The sequence below is a fragment of the Perca fluviatilis genome, chromosome 24, assembly GCF_010015445.1.
Source record: "Perca fluviatilis chromosome 24, GENO_Pfluv_1.0, whole genome shotgun sequence".
NCBI lineage: Eukaryota > Metazoa > Chordata > Actinopteri > Perciformes > Percidae > Perca > Perca fluviatilis.
This window is the reverse complement of record NC_053135.1, coordinates 1,243,489-1,268,488: the sequence shown is the minus strand read 5'-3', so window position 1 is coordinate 1,268,488 and position 25,000 is coordinate 1,243,489. Positions and strand designations below refer to the sequence as shown.

Genomic DNA, 25,000 nt, shown 5'->3' with positions numbered 1-25,000 from the left:
TAAATAATCAGGACTTTTAGCGTGTATAGAGCCAGCATATCTCCACCAGACTCCATGTAAATAATCAGGACTTTTAGTGTGTATAGAGCCAGCATATCGCCACCAGACTCCATGTAAATAATCAGGACTTTTAGCGTGTATAGAGCCAGCATATCTCCACCAGACTCCATGTAAATAATCAGGACTTTTAGTGTGTATAGAGCCAGCATATCGCCACCAGACTCCATGTAAATAATCAGGACTTTTAGCGTGTATAGAGCCTGCATATCTCCACCAGACTCCATGTAAATAATCAGGACTTTTATCATCGTAAAACACACTTCATTCAAAGTGGACAGAAACTAAATAAAACTACCAAAAGCCGTCTTGGTTCATCTTTCCACTGTTCCAACAATCACCACTCTGGTTTGGTTGAAATAAACCCTTAATTCACCCATTTACATGTGGAGATATGCTGGCTCTATACACGCTAAAAGTCCTGATTATTTACATGGAGTCTGGTGGGTTGAAAAAAAAATTAAAAACTGAAGTTATCTTTTAACCTTAAAAGGGTAACTTTTTATCTGCAGTATGAAGCCGAACAGGAAGTGGCTTTTGCTGTTGCTACTATCTTGGCTCCTCCTCTTCCTGTCGCTGTTCTGTCACATCCTGGACCCCAGATCTGCCGCCGAGGCCGGACTCGCCAGAACCAAAACCCTCCGCATGCTGTCTGCTCTGAACCGCAGGATGCTGAGACCCAGTGGCGTCCCGGAGACGGACCAGAGAGAGAGGACCTACTACAGGTAAACACTATCAGCAGCTTTTCACTTACTCTAAATGATTATTCAGCTTCCTGTTGACCAACAAGCAGCGTTTAGTTTTTCTGGGTCAAACTTTTAAACTAAACTTTATTTTATTTTTCCGAAATTTTGGTCACTTTTATTTCTCCAAGTTTTTTGGCCGTTTTTCTGATGTTTTTGTCGACTTTTTGTGTCAATTCCCCCCCGTTTTAAAATTAAATTTTTTGATTTTATTTTTATTTTGTTCCTGCGTTTTAGAAGCTTTTTCTGAGACTTTTTTTCAAGACAAAATTATTTGCAAGGTTTTCTTTAAAAAGGAAATGAGTTTTTGGCAATTTTGTCGATTTAAAAAAAAAATTTAATTTATTTTTTCGACTTTTTCCTCTTTTTTGGGGGGTGTTAGGGTATTTTGGTAGATGTTTTTGGCAATTTTTGTCTATTTTTTTCGTTTTTGTCGACTTTTTTTCAATGTTCTATCATTTTCTTTTTTCAAATGCTATAAAATTGGCTAAAACACCCAAATTCAATGAAAGTAGTGAACTGATTATTAGTTTTACATGTTAAAAGCGTTGTGTGTATCCATCCACGTTACTTCTTTTGACAATTTAGTTGATGGAAAACCCAAATTTCTGCTATAGAAACGTTTTGAACTTGACTTGAGGACATGAGAGTTAAGAAAAGATATGTACAGAGTTCTTAAAATGCACTAAACTAATTTCCATTAAAACACACTTGGTGTTCAGCACTAACACGTCTAAGTTAAGCAACAATAAATGATTTTTAATGTACTTTATTAATAAGAATAATAACAAGAATACATTTGGCAATATTTGGGCGTATTTCTCAACACTCAAGGACACTTTCAATGTACAAATAATAAAAGAGAGAAAGATAAAACGGATGCACAACAAAGATTAAGCAGAAAAATTTGATCCGTTTTCAAAGTTTCTATATCAGAAATTTGGGTTTCTTTCAACCAAATTATAAAAAAGAATAACGTGGATGGTTCCCTACGACGCTATTCACAAGTAAAATAAATAATCAGTTCACTACTTTCATTGAATTTGGGCATTTTAGTCAATTTTTGTGGCATTTGAAGAAACAAATTGACAAAAGAACTTCGTAAAAAGACAAAATCACGGAGAGAAAAGAGACAGAAATGTCGGAGAAAGTTTCAAAAACGTGTTTTAATCTTGTGACCCAGAAAAACTAAACGTGGCGTCTGACGTCGTGGTCGCCGTGACGACAACACGATGTTAAAAGATACGTAAATATAAATCGGAGAGACTTCTCTCATTCCAGCTTCTTAAATGGGAATGTTTTCTAGTTTCTTCTCTCTGAATCCTCCTTCCTCCCTCTCTTCTCCTGGTCTCTCTCTTCCTTCCTTCCTTCCTTCCTTTTTCTTCCCTCCTCTTCTTGTCCTCCCTACCTCCTTCCCTAGGTACTTCCTTTCTTTCTTATTTACTCCCCCCTTCACCTTCTTCCTATTCTTCCCTTTTCTTTTACCCTTCTTTCCTCCCTACCTTCTTCCCTAAGTACTACCTTCATTTCTTTCTTTTCTTCCTTCTTTCTTTCCTTCCTTCCTTCCTTCCCTCTTTCCTTCCTTCCCTCTTTCTTTCCTTCCTTCCTTCAAGCTTAAAGTGTAGAGCTGCTAAGATGAATCTGTAAGAACAGTCAAGCTTGTGTGATGTCAGCTTGTTAAATGTGAATATTTTCTAGTTTCTGAATCCTCATCCCTTCCTTCATTCATTCCTTCCTTCCTCCTCTCCCTTCCTCCTTCCCTGGGTTCTTCCTTACTTCCTTTTTCTTTAATCCTTCTTTCTTGTCCTCACTTTCTTCCCTAAGTACTTCTTTCTTTCTTATTTATTCCCTCATTTACCTACTTCCTTTCTTCCCTTTTCTTTTATCATTCTTTCCTCCCTACCTTCTTCTCTAAGTACTTCCTTCCTCCCTCCCTCCCTCTCTTCTCCCGGTCTTTCTCTTCCTTCCTTCCTTTTTCTTCCATCCTTCCCTCCTCTTCTTATCCTCCTTACTTTCTTCCCTAAATACTTCCATTCTTTCTTATTTACTCCCTCCTTTACCTTCTTCCCTTTTCTTTTATCCTTCTTTCCTGCCTACCTTCTTCCCGAAGTTCCTTCCTTCCTTCCTTCTCTGAATCCTCATTCTTTCTTTCCTTCCTTCCTTCAAGCTTAAAGTGTAGAGCTGCTAAGATGATGATGTAAAAACAGTCAAACTTGTGTGATGTCAGCTTGTTAAATGTGAATATTTTCTAGTTTCTTCTCTGAATCCTCCTTCCTCCCTTTCATCCTTCCTTCCTCCCTTTCATTCCTTCCCTTCCCCCTTTACGTACTTTCTCTCTTAAGTCTTCTTTCCTTTTTCAGACACGGAGACACACACACACACAGAGACACAGAAACACACACACAGAAACACACAGGGACACACACACACACACACAGAAACACACACACACAGAAACACACACACAGACACAGAAACACACAGGGACACACACACACACACACACAGAAACACACACACACAGAAACACACACACAGACACAGAAACGCACAGGGACACACACAGAGACACAGACACACAAACACACAGGGACACACACAGGGACACAGAAACACACACACAGACACAGACACACAGGGACACACACAGAAACACAGAAACACACACACACAGAAACACACAGGGACACACACAGAAACACACAGGGACACACAGACACACAGGGACACACAGGGACACACACAGAAACACACAAGGACACACACAGAGACACAGAAACACACACACAGACACACAGGGACACACACAGAAACACACAGGGACACACACAGAGACACAGAAACACACACACAGAGACACACAGGGACACACACAGACACAGAAACACACACACAGAAACACACAGAAACACACACAGAAACACACAGGGACACACACAGAGACACACACACACAGAAACACACAGGCACACACACAGAGACACACACACACAGACACACAGAGACACACACAGACACACAGGGACACACACAGAAACACACAGGGACACACACAGAGACACAGAAACACACACACAGACACACACAGAAACACACAGGGACACACACAGACACACACACACAGAAACACACACACACAGAAACACACACACAGACACACACAGAAACACACAGGGACACACACAGAGACACACACACACAGAAACACACACACACAGAAACACACAGGGACACACACACACACAGAAACACACACACACACACACTATTTAGGGATCTCCGTGATGGACTCTGATCTGCCTCCAGGTCCAGGTCTGAGGAGATCCTGGTGAAATAAGACTGATCTGCCTCCAGGTCCAGGTCTGAGGAGATCCTGGTGTAATAAGACTCTGATCTGCCTCCAGGTCCAGGTCTGAGGAGATCCTGGTGAAATAAGACTGATCTGCCTCCAGGTCCAGGTCTGAGGAGATCCTGGTGTAATAAGACTCTGATCTGCCTCCAGGTCCAGGTCTGAGGAGATCCTGGTGTAATAAGACTCTGATCTGCCTCCAGGTCCAGGTCTGAGGAGATCCTGCAGGGCCTGTGGAGCGGGAACCTGAGCGCTGCGATGCTGAGTCCTCGTCTCCAGAAGGTGCTGAAGCTGCAGCTGCGCTCCCTGCGGCACCGCGTGGCGCCCAGGCGGCCAATCGGGCGCCGGCGCTCGGCCCCCCAGCTGTACTGCGACCTGAAGCGGACCGCCAGGGTCCAGACCGTGGACGGCACCGAGGAACCCTTCCTCAGTCTGGGCTGGGCCGCCCTCATGCCTTCACAGGTGACTTCAGGTTTTATCTAGACCATGTTTTCAAATGTTCAGCGTCAGTTAGGGTCCACTAAAGCAGGGTCTGCAGCGCTTTTTAAGGCCAGGGACCCCTTAGCTCAGGGGGGTCAAACTCATTTTCCCAGAAGGCCACACTGGAAAAAGACCACACCAAGGGCCAGACATGGAGAGCAGAGATCTTCAACAGGGGGTCTGTGTACCCCTAGGGGTACTTTGGAGTACTGCAGGGGGTAATTTCAAATATATCAGTCATGCATAATTCATCAAATTAATTTACCGTATTTTCCGGACTATAAGTCGCACTTTTTTTTGTCCTACTTTGGCTGGTCCTGCGACTTATAGTCAGGTGCGACTTATATATCAAAATATATATAATTTAACATGTTTTTAAATGTTACTTCATACTGAAAACATCACCGTGTACAGCCGCGAGAGGGCGCTCTAGGCTTGGGACAACTATATGCTGCTGCTAAAGACAACTGAGAAAGAAAAGAGATAAACTGCAGGTAGTAAAATACTCAGCCGAAAACAAACTGCAGGTAGTAAAATATGCAGCCGAAAACAAACTGCAGGTAGTAAAATATGCAGCCGAAACAAACTGCAGGTAGTAAAATATGCAGCCGAAAACAAACTGCAGGTAGTAAAATATGCAGCCGAAAACAAACTGCAGGCAGTAAAATATGCAGCCGAAAACGGTAATGGAGCAGCAGAAAGAAAGCATGAAATGAGGGAGAAACTTGTGAGGGAGACTGGAGAAAAGGTGACTCTTACTGCAGTGAAGAAATCAGAGAAAGCTAATTGGCTAATCGGCTAATCGCCTTTTAATACATCCACGCTCCACGCCCTGGTAGCCGGTTGTTCTGGGTGCTGTTGTGTAGTTCAATAACTGTTAATTAACGTTAACATACCGGACACCTACCCTATTCAGCCTGTTGTTCTGGGTGCTGTTGTGTAGTTGACAGATGAAAAGAAAAAGAAAAAATTCTAAATAAATGCGACTTATAATCCAGAAAATACGGTAGTTATGGATTCTAAACATCTGAAGTAACATTAAAGTGTGTTTCAGTTCCCAGCTTAAGTAAACCAGACCCTAATGGTGCGGAGCTGTAATGTACCTCTTTATATAGAGCCTCTTTTCTACCAGAAATGCTTTACACTCGTCAGGGGGTACTGGCTAAAAAAATACTTCAAAGGGGGGTACATTACTGAGAAAAGTTTGAGAACCAGTGCCCTAGGGGGGGTCCTCAAAGATAGCGCAGAGGGGCCGCCAAATTATGTTGAAAACGAAGGAAAAAAAATCACCTTCTTTCGAAAACTAATATATATAATATGTCTGAAAATATACATTAAGGAATTCAACATAAACAGCAAAGATAAACTGGCCTATTGGTAAAACTGTACTATAGGTAAGTCAGCCACTATGGTAGCCATACAGGTAAGCTTAAGGCTTCACTTCCACATGTATGTTTAACGTTAAAACATGATGCATTAATAATTATTTGTAATATTATTTACTTAATTGTATACAGTATATGCAGTAGGGGGTCCCTACTCTGTCTCTCCTTCAGCTGAGGCCCACATGTGTCAAATTTTAGAACTGGCCCGTATATCAATTTGGGTTCACGATACGTTTGGGTTCACCTAGTTGTGCGCCAAACCAGAAACACAGGACAGAGTTTTTGAACCCTTGTGTTAGGGCTGGATGGTTAAAAGAACCTGGAGTAAATGCTTCTGCACAGGGAGCGACAGGACAAGATCCCTGACAGGAAGATCAAAAGGTTTACAAAGGATACAAGTTAGATTTTGGGCAATATTTACAATAATTTATTTTATTTAGAATAATTTATTTTGTTTACAAGAGAGAAATTATATTTTACTTTTAAGATGGCATGGCAATATTTACCATCATTTTGTTTACAAAAAACTATTTTTTAGAAGTTCTTTATTTTCTAAATTTTTAGGAAACCTTTTTTTTTTTACATTAAAACTTAAATTACTTTTTTTTTTATAAGACATTTTTATTTCTTTGCAAAATCTACTGTTGTAGATTTCAGTTCAGTTGTTTGAAATATTTAATAAATAAGCATTAATTGCTATCTGTGTGTTTCCTTATTTTAGAATCACAAAGATAGGATTATATGCACTCTTTCATTAGAAAAAAATAACCGTGAACATATTTACAGTATAACAAAAGAGAAAAAATTTAAAATAATCGTTCAATAATCGTAATCGAGGTAACTTGTTTGATTAATCGTGATTATGATTTTAGCCCAAATCGTCCAGCCCTACCTTGTGTTGTCTTTTTGGGTCCCAGTGACCCCGAAGGACAAAACAAGGGTGATGTACTTCTGTTTACTTAACCCTGTCTCTTGTAAAGTAAGTAAAGTTAATTTCTAGAGCACATTTACACCCAGTTTAAGCTGACCAAAGTGCTGTCCAAACGAGCACTAAGGTGCTGTATTAACGCTCGTGTTGATCAACACAAGAGTTAAACTGTAATTACCGGACATTCAAAGCACAATTTGGAAGATTTACCGACTCTGAGACTCAGAAATCCCCCCAGAAGGAACTCTTTTAAGGACTTGTGTCAACAAATGAGGGAAAAAAGCTCCCAAAATGTAAAAAAAATAAAGTGACATGCAGTAACAAAAGCACGTCAATTTCTTTTACATTTTGATAGCTTTTTTTCTTCATTTTTGTGGCTTTCTCAGACATTTTTCACCTTTTTTGGTAAAATTTGTACGCTTTTTGGCGCATTTTTGTTGACACAGTCATCAAAAGAGTTTCTTCTGGGGGGATTTCTGAGTCTGAGTCGGCAAATCTGCCCAAATTCTGCTTTAAATGTCAGGTAATTGCAGTTTAAGAAACACTTTCCTGTGTTTTTGGTTTGTATTGTTTGGTATTGGCCGATCTAAATCTACTAGGGGCTAGATTTGGCACATGTGGGCCTTAGCTGAAAGAGAGACAGAGTAGGGACCCCCTACTGCATATATTGTATATAATATTAAAAATAAATGGTTATTAATGCATCATGTTTTAACGTTAAACATACATGTGGAAGTGAAGCCTTAAGCTTACCTGTATGGCTACCATAGTGGCTGACTTACCTATAGTACAGTTTTACCAATAGGCCAGTTTATTTTTGCTGTTTATGTTGGATTCCTTAATGTATATTTTCAGATAGGGCTGGGCGATATATGGATATTATATCGATATCGTGATATGAGACTAGATATCGTCTTAGATTTTGGATATCCTGATATGGTGATATGACCATAAGTGTCTTTTCCTGGTTTTAAAGGCTGCATTACAGTAAAGTGATGACATTTTCTGACCTTACCAGACTGTTGTAGCTCTTCTATTATTCACCTTTTCCCCTCTTAGACATTATATCCACATTACTGATGATTATTGATCTAAAATCTAAGTGTGGAGATATTTTGTTAAAGCCCCAGTTCTCAACCCTAGAATATCGAGATATCTGATTTACTCCACATCGCCGAGCCCTATTTTCAGACATATTATATATTAGTTTTCGAAAGAAGGTGATTTATTTTTTATTCTTGGTTTTCAACAAAGTGCAGAGGGGCCACCAAATTAACTTTGAGGACCCTCTAGGGGTCAAGGACCCCCCTGTTGAAGATCTCTGTACTGAAGGTGCTGACACGGTCATATTATTATTATTATTATTATTATTATTATTATTATCATTATTATTATTATTCTAAGGGTCTGTTCTGCCCTGGTGTTAACAGCTGATCCAAGCAGACAGCTCTAGGTGCCTGTGTGTGCCAGTCTGTCTGTAGACTGGGTCTCCAAATGTCTCCTCAGGGCTTATTTTAACCATCTGGACCAGGGGTGTCACACTCCATGTCCCTAAGGGGCCACACTGGAAATGAGGATCACAATAAGGGCCAGACATGTTGAGTTTATTGACATGCTTTTATTTAACAAAAAAAGTCAATTAACTTTGTATTTCTGCATGTGTCATATAGCTTTCACCCACACAGTTTGGTCGACATAAAACCCTAAAAAAGTCTCTTAGCCATTGTAGAATTTAGCAAGTCATAAAAAACAAACATTACATTTTTAAAAGTTTCACAGCCTGAATCTTAAAGAGCTCTCTGCTTCTGAGTCTCAAAGTCAGAAAAATATGTCAAATTCGCATAAATAAAGCATGAAAAACAGTTTCCTGATTCTTTTGGTGTGGTGCACAACTAGTCGGGCCAAAAGTAGCTGTAGGTGCGTTTAGGGCATTTCCAAATCTACCTTTTCTAGTTTAATATGTCTATTAACAATAGTTGGTGGTGCTACACCAAACAGTACAGGTTACTTGACAGGGTTTTTTTAACATGCGACAAACAGGGCATAGGACAAAGGTAGTGGCCCAGCGACAGGGTAGCACAAGTTCACTTTTTAGACATTAAATCGAGAAAAGGTTGCCAGAATTTAAAAAAAATAATAATAATTCCTCTTTAGCAGACATGATGTACCTGATTTTCTCCAAGTGTAATACATTTCCAAGCTCTCTCAACCACATTTCGAATATAGGAGACCTTTCAGATTTCCACGATTTGTAAAAATCAGCTTTGTGGCTAACAATGTTGAAAGGGAAATAGCCTTGGCTTCACAACTACTCTTCACACTATCTGGATTGGCCACTCCAAACAATACAGTGAATGGGTCTGGGTTACATGGATGATTAAAGGCCTTAGTGGAAAACTCAAACCCAGCCCCAGAATGATTGTAGCTTAATACATTGGGATGACACCTCTGGAAATATTTACTTAGTGTCTTCATTAATCATAGGTGTGTTTTGGGCGTTTTTGTTAAAGAGTAAAAAAAGTCCTGATTATTTACATGGAGTCTGGTGGAGATATGCTGGCTCTATACACGCTAAAAGTCCTGATTATTTACATGGAGTCTGGTGGAGATATGCTGGCTCTATACACGCTAAAAGTCCTGATTATTTACATGGAGTCTGGTGGAGATATGCTGGCTCTATACACGCTAAAAGTCCTGATTATTTACATGGAGTCTGGTGGAGATATGCTGGCTCTATACACGCTAAAAGTCCTGATTATTTACATGGAGTCCGGTTCCCATCAGTCACTTGGACACTAAAAGATGGGACTACAGGCTCCAGGTTGAAGAGAATAGTGAAGTAACTTCCTGTGTCCCTGCAGGGTCTCCAGGCGTCTGAGTTCCAGCGCTGCGCTGTGGTGATGTCATCCGCCGCCGTCCTCAACTCGGGGCTGGGAGCCGAGATCGGTGAGACGCTAAAACCTCTCAAATATGGAGGGACTTTTTATTTATTTATTTATTTATTTTTTAACAAATTATTATAATTTAATAAAAAAAAATATTTTATTAAATTTCTTTTTTTTACTAATATTTTTATCATAATTATATTTAACTGAAAAAATCTACAAATTATTATATTTTATTAAAGTACAAACTATTACATGTTTTCAGTGTTAAAGATTAAATCAAAGGCAATTAAATTTCAACAATATTTATTTATTAGTTGTATTTAACAACAAATAAGTTATAACTAAATTACTAATAATTGTATTTAATATATTGTTGAGGTAATGTATAATTTTTTTTGAATAAAACGAAATTAAATCATAATCATATTTAAATAAAATATTAATTATTATAAAAAATAATAATAAATTGTGTATTAAAGATATTTAAACTTGAAATAAATAAATTCATTTAAATTACACAATTATATTACTATAGTTTTTAATTACATTCAAATATTTAAAAAATAATTAAAGGAGTCAATTTAAAATATGTATTAAAATATAAAAAAAATGTATAACAAAATTTTCTAACTGACAAAATGATAGTAAATAAAAATGTAAAAGATTTTTAAACATTTGTTGAGTGCAGATGTAAAAGCAATTTAAATTAAAAAAATAATTCAGTAAAACTACAAAACGTTTATTTATTTTTTTAAAGGAATCAATATAATAAAAAATGTAAAGAAATCATCACATTAAATGTTCAACTTTGGTCATATTATTTAACAAAATTATATGATATAAAATCTAAAATGTGAAAGCTTTTTAAAACCATGAGTTGTTTAATGGGTGCAGGTGTAGTTTGAGTGTCTGACCACCAGAGGGAGCCACTCACCTTCTTCTGTTGCTCTCCTGTTGGACTCAGATTCCCATGATGCAGTTCTTCGCTTCAACGCGGCTCCGACCCTCGGCTTCGAGAGAGACGTGGGCAGCAAGACCACGATCCGCATCATCAACTCCCAGGTACAGGCTCCGCCCACTTTCAGTTGTTTAAGGTACAGGCTCCGCCCACTTTCAGTTGTTTAAGGTACAGGCTCCGCCCACTTTCAGTTATTTAAGGTACAGGCTCCGCCCACTTTCAGTTGTTTAAGGTACAGGCTCCGCCCACTTTCAGTTGTTTAAGGTACAGGCTCCGCCCACTTTCAGTTATTTAAGGTGCAGGCTCCGCCCACTTTCAGCTATTTAAGGTACAGGCTCTGCCCACTTTCAGTTATTTAAGGTATAGGCTCCGCCCCCACTTTCAGTTATTTAAGGTGCAGGCTCCGCCCACTTTCAGTTATTTAAGGTGCAGGCTCCGCCCACTTTCAGTAGATATGGGACTGACTGGAATGTAACTAAGTACATTTACTCCAGTACTGTACTTCAGTCCAAATGTTGAGGTACTTGTACTTTACTACTGACAGTAGCAACAATATAACAAGTCCAGCTGAGATGATGAGACCATTAAACACACACTGGTTGGAGAGACAGACAGAAAGACAGTGAGAGAGAGAGAGACAGTGAGAGAGAGAGACAGAAAAGTGAGACAGTGAGAGAGAGAGAGACCGAAAGGGGAGGGAGAGACAGAAAGAGGGAGGGGAGGGAGAGAGAGACAGAAAAGTGAGACGGAAAGGAGAGAGAGACAAAGAAAGGAGACCGAGACAGAGAGAGACAAAGGGGAGAGAGACAGAAAGAGGGAGACAGAAAGGGGAGGGAGAGAGACAGAAAGGGGAGGGAGAGAGACAGAGAGGGAGACAAAGGAGAGACAGAAAAGTGAGACAGAAAGGAGAGAGAGACAAAGAAAGGAGAGAGACAGAAAGGAGAGAGACAGAAAGGAGAGAGACAGAAAGGAGAGAGAGACAAAGAAAGGAGACCGAGACAGAGAGAGACAGACAGAAAGGGAAGAGCGACAGAAAAGTGAGACAGAAAGGAGAGAGACAGGCTGTTTGGATCGTGTCCAGTTTCTAAACTGTTTGGAGTATTTTTCTTAACTTTTAATACTTTTACTACGTTTTCCTGATGATACTTTTCAGACTTTTACTGAAGTAACATTTTCTCTGCAGGACTGTAACTGTAACAGAGTATTTTAACAGTGAAGTATTAGTACTTTCCCTGCAGTAATCTGATTACTTGTTCCAGCGCTGGTATTGAGTGTTCCTGTGTATGTGTTTTCTTCTTCTCTTCTCTTTAAGATCGTGGCTCGGCCCGAACACGCGTTCAACAGCAGCTCGTTGTATCGTAACGTTACTCTGCTCGTCTGGGACCCGGCTCGGTACTCCGCCAACCTCACCGAGGTAATCTATTACTTTATTACTCTGGACGTGAGAACGGCACGCTCCTCCGTATCTTTTAAACTGGAAACTAAAGACTAAAATGTCTTCTAATCAGGCTTTTATTTTGTAGTAATGGTATTTTATTTTGTAGTAATGTTAAATCGCATTATTTTGTCAGTGTTAATAATTGTTTTTTAATGTTTTTTTCTTTGTCAAACTGAATGAAGATTTATTTTTAATAATCTTAAAAAAAAAATTGCTGATATAACTAGTTTTAAGTCTGTAGCCATGACAACCAGCTACGAGATGTACACTGAGCATAAAACATTTGATTTGGCGCAAAAAATAATAATTTTAAAACGTCAAAAAGCAAAACTGTGTACAGAAACTCTCATTGACTTCGGTGGCAGAAGCTCGATCAGCGAGGTGGTCCAATCAGAGACGTTGCTGTTAGGCTAAGGATTGTGGGTAGTGTAGTTTTTCTCCATAAGATCGCTGACAAAAACATGTTTTTCTTAAAACAAGGTTGATTTCATACAGACTTGTAGCTTCTACAGAAGCAGAAACCTTCGTTACACAACCACGTAGCTCGAAGTACTACACTACCCACAATCCTAAGCGTAACGGGTAGACTGACCACGTAGCTCGGGGTCAGTCTACCTCGGGTGGTTCATGGCTGATAATCAAAATAAACGGGCCTTTTACTTCCACCACCACACTGTTGAGCTCTATATGTGATTACATATTTTCCTCATATTGTGCGGCCATATTTGTAGTTTTGTTCTGTGATGCACTTTGCATGAATATATTATATAAATTAATATAAACTTATTTCTGTATTACTTAATGTGAACGTCTCCCTGAGGCCAGAAACACCTTTATTTTAACTCTTGTTAAACCAGAAAATTTAATTAAATTCCTTTTTTATTAATTATCAAAATAATAAAAACAAATGTGAATGTGTAAATAATTTGTGTAATTTAAAGCACTTTAAACTTTACTTTCGGTTGTGACTACATTACTTACAATAGTGTTTAAAAATAAAAAATAATATTAAAATAATTAAAGTTGTATAAAAATGAAATAAACATTAAAAAAAATCTTATTTTATTAATTAATAATATTTTTTAAACTCAGTTGTAACTACATAATTTAGAATAGTGTTAAAAAAATGTTTTTAATCTACAGGAAAAATAATTTAAATTTAAAATGATGTAAAAACCAATATTTGAATCCCTCTGAAACATCATTTTTGTCTGTTTTGTGTGTTTTGGGTGCAGTGGTTCAGGCAGCCGGACTTTGATCTGTTTTCGGGATACGTGGAGCAGCGGCTTCGTTGCCCCGAGCAACCGTTCTACATCCTGCACCCACAATTCCTCTGGGCTCTGTGGGACCGTATCCAGGACAACACGGAGGAGAGGATCCAGCCCAACCCACCGTCCTCTGGCTTCACAGGTACACACACAGGTACACACAGGTACCCACAGTACACACAGGTACACACAGGTACCCACAGTACACACAGTACACAGGATATTACATTTAATGGATGTAAAATTTAAAACGTCAGAGAAAAAGTCAGATTTAAATTTAATTTAATTTTTTTCTTAAATTAAAAATGATTTAAATCAAGTTTAGTAAAGTAATTGAAACGTAAATATCAAAAGATTTAATTACAAAATATTTTTTATTCATTTTTAAACCCGAGAAACTCAGTTTAAATGTAAATATAATATTAAATATAAGTATACCATTTAACTACTCAACAATGGTATATAATAATGCAAATGTTAACGCTATTGTAAATAAAATTGTATACATCTTTTATTATGAAATAATTAAAAATATTTTATTAAAGATTTAAACAAAATAATTATAAAAATAAAATATAATTCTTTAAAAGTAATCAAATAAAAAATGAGTATATTGTCTTGAAGCTAAAATATTAACTACTAAATGTTTCAAATGTGAAATTTGAAGATTTAACACAACACTAAATTTCTTATTTTATTAATTATCATTTATTCTGAAAGTAATTCTGAATGATTTGTAGTTTAAAGCAAGTTAAACTTTAAATATGTGATTTTTTTTTTTATTAATACAAAACTTAAATTGTTGTAACTGAAATAATCAAAATAAGTAATTGTAATGTTGAAAGATTCAATAATAAAAATAAAGCTACGTTGTGAAATATCTTATAATTATTTTTTAAATCCATAAATAAATTTTAAACTGTTAAAAAAAAAAAACACAAATGTAATTTCTTTATTTTTTAAACACTTTAAACTCAGTTGTAACTACATAACTTAAAATATTGTTTAAAAAAATGTTTTAGTCTACTGAGGAACAAAAAGGAAATTTAAAATTATGTAAAAAAAAAGTTGAAAGATTCAATAATAAAATTAAAGCTAAGTTGAAATATTTTAATTGACCAAAATATCTAACAAATAGTGTGTGATACATGTGTAGAAAAACAGTAATTTAATCAATAAAGTAAATACATTTCAAATAGTTCTAAATACGATTTAATATAACGATTTCTCATAAAAGTAATTAGAAATAAAAAGTCCCACAGAACTTTATTTAAACATTACAACAGACAGTTAGAAAACAAACAAGAGACATAGAAAAATATTTGTGTGTGTGTGTGTGTGTGTGTGTGTGTGTGTGTGTGTGTGTGTGTGTGTGTGTGTGTGTGTGTGTGTGTGTGTGTGTGTGTGTGTGTGTGTGTGTGTGTGTGTGTGTGTGTGTGTGTGTGTGTGTGTGTGTGTGTGTGTGTGTGTGTGTGCTCTCTGCTTGCGAGTGATAAAGAGTGACAACTTCAGCAGACATCCTGGTCCTCCTTTAGCTCACTCAGTAAGAGCGATGGCTCTGTGTGTCTTCTTGCTGCAGCAGACGCCGGTTCAACTCCAACCTGCGACTCCAAAACATAACCTGTTAAACTTTAAATTTGCCAATACACTCAATATTTAATTACTTTAACAATTACTCATAATTTAACTTTTAAACTGTTGAACATTGCTAATTTTGAACAGACTGTGTATTTTTTTTTTTTAAATATAACTTCAGTTTTAAACATCTTCATTAACAATTAATAAACTATTTAAATGTATGTTTTTGTTGTTGCTTCAATAAAAACTTTGCAAGTTTAAACAGTTGGGATTAAGTTTGTTGTAAACTGTATTTATTAAATGCGTAATTATACTAAAATTTATAATATTTTATCTCTAAAAGTTTAAAATGAACTAAATATTAACAAAATTACATATTTAATGCCTTACCAGCTTAATTTACTAGGATTTTAAATAATTTATACATATTTTAAATATATACATATTTCAAATAATGTATAAATATTTTGTTGAATTTTTCAGTTTGCTGAAATAACTTTTTTTTTAAACAATTAATTTAATGAATACATTAATACAGAGTTGTGGAGTTTTCAATTTTAATAGACTAGTTTTTGTGGTAAAAATGTTTTTAATCTGTTTAAATATTGAATTATAATTATTATGATTTATTTTTCTTCATTTTAGTATGTTTAATAAACTAAGTTGTGGAAGTTTTATTTGTTAATAAACTATTTTATTAAAATATATTTAAGTTTATAAAAGTTAAAATAATCAGAAAGTTAAAATATGTGTAACATTAAAAATGAATAAACACTTTATACAACTTGTTGATTTTAATCTTATTTTATATTAAATATAAATGTTTTTTATCATTAATTTAATTGATTTAATTAATAAAATGTATCCATGTCAGTGTTTGACTCAGACTCTACTTATTTTGTTACATTTTAAAATTAATATTCATGACTTTTGTTTTTGTAATTTTAATGTAAAATCTTAAATATTTTATTTTGAAAAATAAAACAATGACTAATTTGTTGGTGTAATTATTTAGTTTATCTTTATGGTTCATAATCTGAAATTAAACTAATGTTAAAACTTCAAATATTAATTAAAAAACATTTTAAATATTTTAATTTAATATATTTCTGTAAGCTTGTTTGGACTCACCTGATAACATCACAGCGGTGGCTCGGTGGCGTTCGTTTCGTCCGTCATGGCGGCGCCGGTTTCCTCTGCGGTGGGGAGTGTTGTCGTGGCGATGGCGGGGAGTGTTGTTGTGGCGATGGCCGGGGTAGTGGTGTCACAGACTCGGCGGTTGAGCTGCACCACGGTGGTCTTGGACTGCACGGAGGTCGGGGCGTTCTCCGTCAGCGCGTTTTTACATCCAAACAGCAGCAGGAAGCAGCGGTAGAACTGGGAACCAATCAGTGATCAGATATTAATAATCAGTCATTAATGATCAGAACAAACAGGTCCTGCTGACCTGAAATAAAACTGGGTGTGTGGTTGTGTCCCCAAAACGATCATTTTTCTTTATTCAAGATATTTTTTAAGTGATTTTATTACTTTTTTATTTAATTAGATTATTTTATTTTTTTTATTTAGTTAGATTATTTTATTATTATTTTATTAGATTATTTTTTATTTTATTATTTTTTATTTTATTAATTATTTTTTTTATTTATTTTTTTTATTCAAGATATTTAAATTTAATTCGATAATTTAATTTGATTATTTTTTTCATTCAACATATTTAAATTTCTATTGAATATATTTTAATATTTTTATTCCAATTAAAGGTTTGTTTTCTCTCTCTCTCTGTGTGTGTCCCAGGTATCGTGTTGATGATGTCACTGTGCCGCGAGGTCAGCGTGTACGAGTTCCTGCCGTCCGTGCGTCGGACCGACCGCTGTCACTACTACGAGTACTACCAGGACGCGGCGTGCACGCTGGGCGCGTACCACCCGCTGCTGTACGAGAAGCTGCTGATCCAGAGGATCAACGTGGGGGGGCGAGATCAGCTGACCGCCAAGGGGAAGGTCACGCTCAGCGGCTTCAGGACGCTCAGCTGTCCCGACACCTCAGAGTTTAAAGGGTAATTTACAGATTCTCTTCAACCTGGAGGTCATGTTTTGTCATGTTTTTGGGTCAGTTAGAGTCCTCTAAAAGTTGTGTTGTTGCCGCTGACAGACTCAGGTTATTATTCTAAGTGTGTGACAACATTATGGGATGGATCCCTACAGAGGTAGAGCTTTTAGTTAAAGAGTAAGATCCTTTTAGTTTAACATGAAACAGCCCCGAAATCACCATCACCAAACTCCACCAGACTCCATGTAAATAATCAGGACTTTTATCATCATAAAACACACTTCATTCAAAGTGGACAGAAACTAAATAAAACTACCAAAAGCCGTCTTGGTTCATCTTTCCACTGTTCCAACAATCGCCACTCTGGTTTGGTTGAAATAAACCCTTAATTCACCCATTTACATGTGGAGATATGCTGGCTCTATACACGCTAAAAGTCCTGATTATTTACATGGAGTCTGGTGGAGATGCTGCGACTCTATACACGCTAAAAGTCCTGATTATTTACATGGAGTCTGGTGGAGTTTGGTGATGGTGATTTCGGGGCTTTTCATAATTAACTAAGGATCTTACCCTCTTTTAACAAAAACGCTCTATCTCTGTAGGGATCCATCCCATAATGTTGTCAGACACTTAGAATAATAATCTGAGGCTGTCAGCGGCAAAAACACAACTTTTAGTGGACGCTGACTGACCAAAACTTGCTCAATATTTTACCAATGTCAAAGATTTTTGTCCCCATCAGTCACTTAGATACAAAAACATGAGAAAACTGGGTCCAGGTTGAGAGAAAACTAACAAGTTACCCTTTAACGAGCATCAGAGTTTGGACTTTAGGTGGAAAATAAAGGTTTTCCCCAAAGAGTTTTGGTCTGTGAATGTCTCTTGTGCTGCATTCAGTAGCTGCTGGGAGATTTAAACTCCTATAACGAGGTAAGCATTAAGCTGCCACAATTACTCCGACTAACGGCAACTATTTTTGTTATCGATGAATTCATTTTGTCAGTAAAAAAAAAAAAAAGTATTTTCTAATTTGCACTTAAATAAATTAATTAATTCTCACTTTTTACCAAATTAATTCCTTAAAATGTTATTTTTTGGCAGAATCGAACTTGTGTATCCGTTCCCACCGGCTGTGTTTCCAGCTGACAGCGTTTCACACGTTCGTTAACTCGCACTGAAAAGAGTTCGTTATTATTTTCTATACAGTCTCTTTGTGAAACCAGGCGGCCGTGACAACTATAAATAAACCCAGGGGCCCCTGAATGCATCGTTAGAGACTTGATACGCTGCCAACGAGACAATTACATGTTTGAACAACTCAGACGCTGTCGGGCGTTAAATTAAAGATCCATAAGAGCTTAAAGTCTGCTGAGTTTGTTCAACGTGGAACACAAATCTGAAGCTAACAGGATGTAACGTTTTGAGATTTAATCCGTCAACGTTTTTGTGTTAAATGTAATTTAAATGTGTTAAAAAGTAGCGGAGGTTTGGTGCTGTACGTTCATGTTTTTTTATGTTTGGAGGAAAACTAAATAAACTGCCAGTTTGTAACACCTGTGTGTCAGAGTTCACCTGTCCATACTTTAGCATCTATGTTAGCATCTCTTTGGGCGTACTGTCTCTTTAAGAAAAGATCTACATTACTATGAGTAAGTATGCAGAGCACTTTTTATACTTGTGTACTTCAGTAATTTATTTACACATTTTAAAAAGATTTAGACTCTTAAAACGTCGGTTTGTGTGTTATCATTTTTTTTAACTTATCACAAAAATAAATTTGGAGGTTTTTTTGTATACATTTATTTTTTTCCTCAGCTAAATTTTTTTCAAATTAATTTTGAATTTATTATCATTTAAAAAAAATATATATATATATATTTTTAAATATTTCACAAAAAAGAAAACTAAACTTTTACTTTGAATCTAGAATATACTTTTACTTTGTTATGCATTTGTTTATTACATAACTTTCTCTGGTTTCTAATTTTAATTTATATTTTCTTTAATTTTACTTTGAAATTTGGGCTCTTTTTTATTTATTTTTCAAATAAAATTTTTCCTGATTTTCAGATTTTTATTCTGATTTTAATGTCATTCTTTCTTTCTCCTGGTGCACGTTTTTTTTTTTTTAACTTTTCACAATAATAAATTTGGAGCTTTTTGTGTTAATTTGTTTCTCGTCTTAATTTTTTCATTTTTATTTTTGAATTTATTAACAATTTTTTTCTTTTTATTTAATTTTTAAACATTTTTCCAAAAAGAAAAATGCTCTTTAGTTAAGCTACAGAACATGTAAATTCCGTTACACTTTTTTCCTCAGTTTCTCCAAAATAGTTTCCTGTGTTTTATTACTTTTACTTCCTCTGATTTATTTTTGTTTTTATTTACAATTTATTGACTTTTTTTAAATTTTTTTTTTCTACTTTGAAATGTGGGCTTTTCTGCATTAATTAATTTTCTAATTTTTTATTTTCATACCATTTTCTGGACATCTGGGCCCGAACCAGCCACCCAGAACTCCTCTGACTCACACCACCAGCTTTCACCCGATCCTACTGGTCACCATGACCACCCAGCCCAGGGTCCCTAAACGCATCCCTACCCACTCAGACTGTTCCTCCCCACTCCCACAACAGTCACCCAGATCTGCAGCTTTCACCACTCCTACCCCTCAGAGAACAGGCCTTCCTTCTCCCCATTTCCCCCTGAGGAACCTACCCAGCTCAGGAAACCTAGACCGGTACCGACCGACCCAGAATCAACCCTCCTCCTCCATCCCAGAGGGAGAGGGCCCTCTACCCTCCCTCACAGCATCCCACTCACAAGGAAAGCCAATCACAACCTCCACTTCTCCACCAGTCCCTCGTATCAACAAGGCCGACAGCCAACTGTTAGCACGAATTCACGAACACTCAGCCCAGCCGGACTAACCTGACTGTCGGTACACGATCCGTTCTGCGCATGCGCAAGATGCTAATACTGTTTACCGAGGATACGACACTGCCCGATCTGTTCCACGCCAGCCTCCACCGGGAAGCTAACGTTAGTTTAGCTAACAGCTAATTCAGCTAACCGCTAGCTGACAGCTAGATTCAGTCTAAAATAACGTTAAGTCAAACTTAATGGGAGAAGCAGCTACAGCTACTTTAAGACTTTACAGTAATAACAATAAAGACAAGTGTTGAGTGATTGTATTTTAAATGAGCACAAGTAAAGTAGAGCTGACGTAACAGCTGTTATATATATGTTAACGTTTTATTTTCAAGTTTTATTTTGATTAGTTATTAGTTATTACTATTAGTTATTAGTTATTACATGCTGTCTCAGCTAGCGGTTAGCCGAATTAGCAGTTAGCTAAACTAACGTTAGCTCGGCTGTAGATGCTAACGTTAGCTCGGCTGTAGATGCTGTCGTGCAGGAAGCACGGATCAGGTTCTGACACTGACTCCGCCCGATGGATCGCTTCGCGTTAGCTCGGCATATCCATCTGGGAACTTTCCGTTGGGGAACTTTTTGGGAAGGGGCGAAAATCCTGGTTAGCTGATTGGATAAACCATCCGTCCATAGGTGGTGATAGACGGGCCAAATCAACCATTTGGAAGAACAGCGAAAACATCTTTTCCTCCGAGAGGCCAGACCATGTCCCAGCTCCCCCACCTCTCACAACTCTGTCATGAGGTCATCATTGATGACCTCATTTCCCGTCTTTCCCAAACACCCACAGGTGAAGCTAGCGTCCAGACCATAGACTGTTAATATGAATGGACAGAGCGTGTGTGACGTCACCCATTGGTTGGGGATGTGAGGATTTTAGACGAGAGGGAAGAGCCCTTACACTCTACGTTACATTATGTTACCCACTTTCACCGTCAATCACATCGTAGCCACACTCTAAAACACCCCCTGCTTTATCGCCGATTTTAATATCAACAGAGACCATAATTCAAAACATTAACATCATTCTGTGTTGCTGAAGACTTAAAACTAGCGATTGAGACCATGAACTCATTATGAAGATGTTTACTGAGGTCATAAATCAAGAGAGAAGTGGGTCACTTTCTCCTAGACCTCTACAGAAACAGCACGTGTCGCCCCCTGCTGGTATTCAGATAGAAAGCAGGTTTAAGGTAGCCTAGAAATCTAGACCACCCTAGCGGCAGCCAATTCATTTTGCAGCCAGGAGGTCTAGGCACTCTCCGTTGTCTTGAGAGCTGGAAAAACCAAACTCTGGTCAGGCCAATCACATCGTGTATAGAGCCGGTGGGCGGGGCTTATGGCTGCTGCTGGTGAACAGCTGTCTTCTGGAAGACTTGGAGTTCAGCTTTTCTTTGAGAAAAGAACAAAGAACGGCTCTGAAGTCCTTCTTAAAAAAGGGAAGATGTGTTGGGAGTTTAAAGTTTAATCTATCAACTAGCTCCGCTACCTTCTTCGTTGCTCTGATTGGTTGTAGCGCTATCCTATTGCGTGCAGAGGGGAATTTGAAAGACAATCGTTCATCCCGCCCCCTCGGATTGAGCCCAGCCAATGGGGAGTTCCCAGACCTCAACATCTGGATGTGGGTCTGGCTTCTCAGGCTAGGTTTAAGGCACTTCTGCATTTGCAGCACTTGGCTGAAGCGGATGCTTTGTCCATTAATATTATACAGTCTATGGTCCAGATGGACTCTAGGAACCGGGATAGTGGTCTGTGATAGAAGGGTAACCTCCATGATGAAAGGGACTCAGAAGGCCAAAACTGCCCACCATGAGAAAACCCAATCTGAACCCTCATCACACTAGCCCTGCCCCGTTTCTCTGGATACCAGACTCAAGTTACTTCCTCCACTTCCTCCCTGCCTCCATACCTCTGCTCACAATAAAATACCAACCCACATACTACACACACATACCACCAAGAAGGTCACATACTGGTGGTCTTGATTCTGGGCGACTCCAACAACATTGACTGGATTCATCTCACTCCAATCCAACATCTGGGAGTTTTTTTTAACTATGTTCAAGTTGGTGGTGGAGTGGGTCCCAAAATGAATTGTTTTTATTCTGAATTTAATATAAATTTTCTCAAAACATTTCACAAAAGAGAAATTCTCTAGTTTACAGACGAAACATTTTTGAAATATCTGAATTTATTTACTTTTCTCAATTTATTACATTTTACTTTGAAATCTGGGCTTTTAGTTTTATTTATTTAGTTAATTTAATTTTAATAATTACAATTTAATTTCTATTTAATACATTTTATTCAGAATTTATTGTCAGGTTTTTTAAACATTTCACTGAAAGAAATTATTTTTGTTTTACTTTGAAATATATAAATATCAGATTTTTTAATAACTTTTTCTCATATTTCATTAAATAGTTTTTTGACCTTTTCATTTTTATTTAGAAGTCTAGTTCTTACATTACATTTTATATTTTAAATGTTGCTGTTTCTATTTTTATAATTTTTTTTTCTGAATGACAAAATTCTCAATTATTGTCGTTTTATTTTTTCATTTTATTTTTAAACATTTCACAAAGAAAAATGGTCTTAAGTTAAGATAAAAGAAGTTTACTTTATTTACTTTTTGTAAAAATATTTATTAAATTTTTTCTCATTTTAATTTTAAACTTTTTATCAATTGTTTCATTAAATTATTTAAATTTTAAATTAAGTCTAGTCATTTCATTTTATTTTTTTTAAATATGGGGCTTTATTATTAAATATTTTTTCTGAAACTTTTTTTAATTTAATTAAAATTTTATTTTGAATTATCTTTTACACATTTCACAAGAAGAAAAATGTTCTTTACTTTACTAGATACAAAAACATGTTTAACTCTCACATACCTGACATTTATCCACTCTTTCTAGAAATATTAATGAATAAAATTCTCATGTTATTTAGTAACGTACTGACCTGTTTGTTCATGAGGATGTAGATGACGGGGTTGATGACGGTGCTGCTCTTGGCGAGCAGCGACGGGACGACCGTGGCGACCGGGCTGACCGCTCCCGGCCGGCCGAAGGTGGCTACCATGGCGACCACGCCGTACGGCAGCCAGCAGAGCAGGTAGCACACCACCGTGGTGAACACCATCAACAGGATGTGAAGCTCTCTGCGCCGGGCCGCCAAGCGCCGGACCTGACCCACCTGGAAGACAAAACCCAGGTCAGAAACTCCCTTACAGACACAACACAGGTCAGAAACTGCCTCACAGACACAACACAGGGCAGAAACTACCTCACAGACACAACACAGGTCAGAAACTGCCTCACAGACACAACACAGGTCAGAAACTGCCTCACAGACACAACACAGGTCAGAAACTACCTCACAGACACAACACAGGTCAGAAACTGCCTCACAGACACAACACAGGGCAGAAACTGCCTCTCAGACACAACTGCCTCTCAGACACATAAATAAATAGAAATGTAAAGAGTATAAGATAATAGTGAGGTAATAAAGAGTATAAGATAATAGTGAGGTAATAAAGAGTAGAAGATAATAGTGAGGTAATAAAGAGTAGAAGATAATGGCGAGGTAATAAAGAGTAGAAGATAATAGTGAGGTAATAAAGAGTAGAAGATAATAGTGAGGTAATAAAGAGTAGAAGATAATAGTGAGGTAATAAAGAGTAGAAATGTGAGGTAATAAAGAGTAGGAGATAATGGCGAGGTAATAAAGAGTAGAAGATAATAGTGAGGTAATAAAGAGTAGAAGATAATGGCGAGGTAATAAAGAGTAGAAGATAATGGCGAGGTAATAAAGAGTAGAAGATAATAGTGAGGTAATAAAGAGTAGAAGATAATGGCGAGGTAATAAAGAGTAGAAGATAATGGCGAGGTAATAAAGAGTAGAAGATAATGGCGAGGTAATAAAGAGTAGAAGATAATGGCGAGGTAATAAAGAGTAGAAGATAATAGTGAGGTAATAAAGAGTAGAAGATAATAGTGAGGTAATAAAGAGTAGAAGATAATAGTGAGGTAATAAAGAGTAGGAGATAATAGTGAGGTAATAAAGAGTAGAAGATAATGGTGAGGTAATAAAGAGTAGAAGATAATATTGAGGTAATAAAGAGTAGGAGATAATAGTGAGGTAATAAAGAGTAGAAGATAATGGTGAGGTAATAAAGAGTAGAAGATAATAGCGAGGTAATAAAGAGTAGAAGATAATAGTGAGGTAATAAAGAGTAGAAGATAATGGCGAGGTAATAAAGAGTAGAAGATAATGGTGAGGTAATAAAGAGTAGAAGATAATAGTGAGGTAATAAAGAGTAGAAGATAATGGCGAGGTAATAAAGAGTAGAAGATAATGGCGAGGTAATAAAGAGTAGAAGATAATGGCGAGGTAATAAAGAGTAGAAGATAATGGCGAGGTAATAAAGAGTAGAAGATAATGGCGAGGTAATAAAGAGTAGAGATAATGGCGGGGTAATAAAGAGTAGAAGATAATGGCGAGGTAATAAAGGTAGAAGATAATGGCGAGGTAATAAAGGTAGAAGATAATAGCGAGGTAATAAAGGTAGAAGATAATGGCGAGGGTAATAAAGAGTAGAAGATAATGTGGGGTAATAAAGAGTAGAGATAAGTGAGGGTAATAAAGAGTAGAAGATAATGGCGGAGTAATAAAGAGTAGAAGATAATGGCGAGGTAATAAAGAGTAGAAGATAATGGCGAGGTAATAAAGAGTAGAAGATAATGGCGAGGTAATAAAGAGTAGAAGATAATGGCGAGGTAATAAAGAGTAGAAGATAATGGCGAGGTAATAAAGAGTAGAAGATAATGGTGAGGTAATACAGAGTAGAAGATAATGGCGAGGTAATAAAGAGTAGAAGATAATAGTGAGGTAATAAAGAGTAGAAGATAATAGTGAGGTAATAAAGAGTAGA

The 25,000-nt window shown here is 36.9% G+C and overlaps 2 protein-coding genes across 3 annotated transcripts in view; one reads left to right on the top strand and one right to left on the bottom strand.

The window, feature by feature from the left end:
- Window positions 1-17,242, top strand: part of LOC120554716 (beta-galactoside alpha-2,6-sialyltransferase 2-like) — a 19,019-nt gene extending 1,777 nt beyond the window's left edge. For both annotated transcript variants that reach the window (XM_039793719.1, XM_039793720.1), the window contains exons 2-8: window positions 570-782; window positions 4,353-4,611; window positions 9,804-9,888; window positions 10,795-10,892; window positions 12,101-12,202; window positions 13,462-13,636; window positions 16,870-17,242. In XM_039793719.1, coding sequence (XP_039649653.1) covers window positions 571-782; window positions 4,353-4,611; window positions 9,804-9,888; window positions 10,795-10,892; window positions 12,101-12,202; window positions 13,462-13,636; window positions 16,870-17,135 — 1,197 coding nt within the window. In that variant the 5' untranslated portion in view covers window position 570 and the 3' untranslated portion in view covers window positions 17,136-17,242. The remainder of the gene's footprint in view (window positions 1-569; window positions 783-4,352; window positions 4,612-9,803; window positions 9,889-10,794; window positions 10,893-12,100; window positions 12,203-13,461; window positions 13,637-16,869) is intronic.
- LOC120554718 (opsin-3-like) overlaps window positions 14,914-25,000 on the bottom strand; it is a 15,998-nt gene continuing 5,911 nt past the window's right edge. Inside the window, exons 3-5 of the mRNA XM_039793721.1 lie at window positions 23,026-23,259; window positions 16,204-16,449; window positions 14,914-15,095 (exon numbers count right to left, since the gene is read on the bottom strand). Of these exons, the coding sequence (XP_039649655.1) occupies window positions 16,213-16,449; window positions 23,026-23,259 (471 nt within the window). The 3' untranslated portion in view covers window positions 14,914-15,095; window positions 16,204-16,212. The remainder of the gene's footprint in view (window positions 15,096-16,203; window positions 16,450-23,025; window positions 23,260-25,000) is intronic.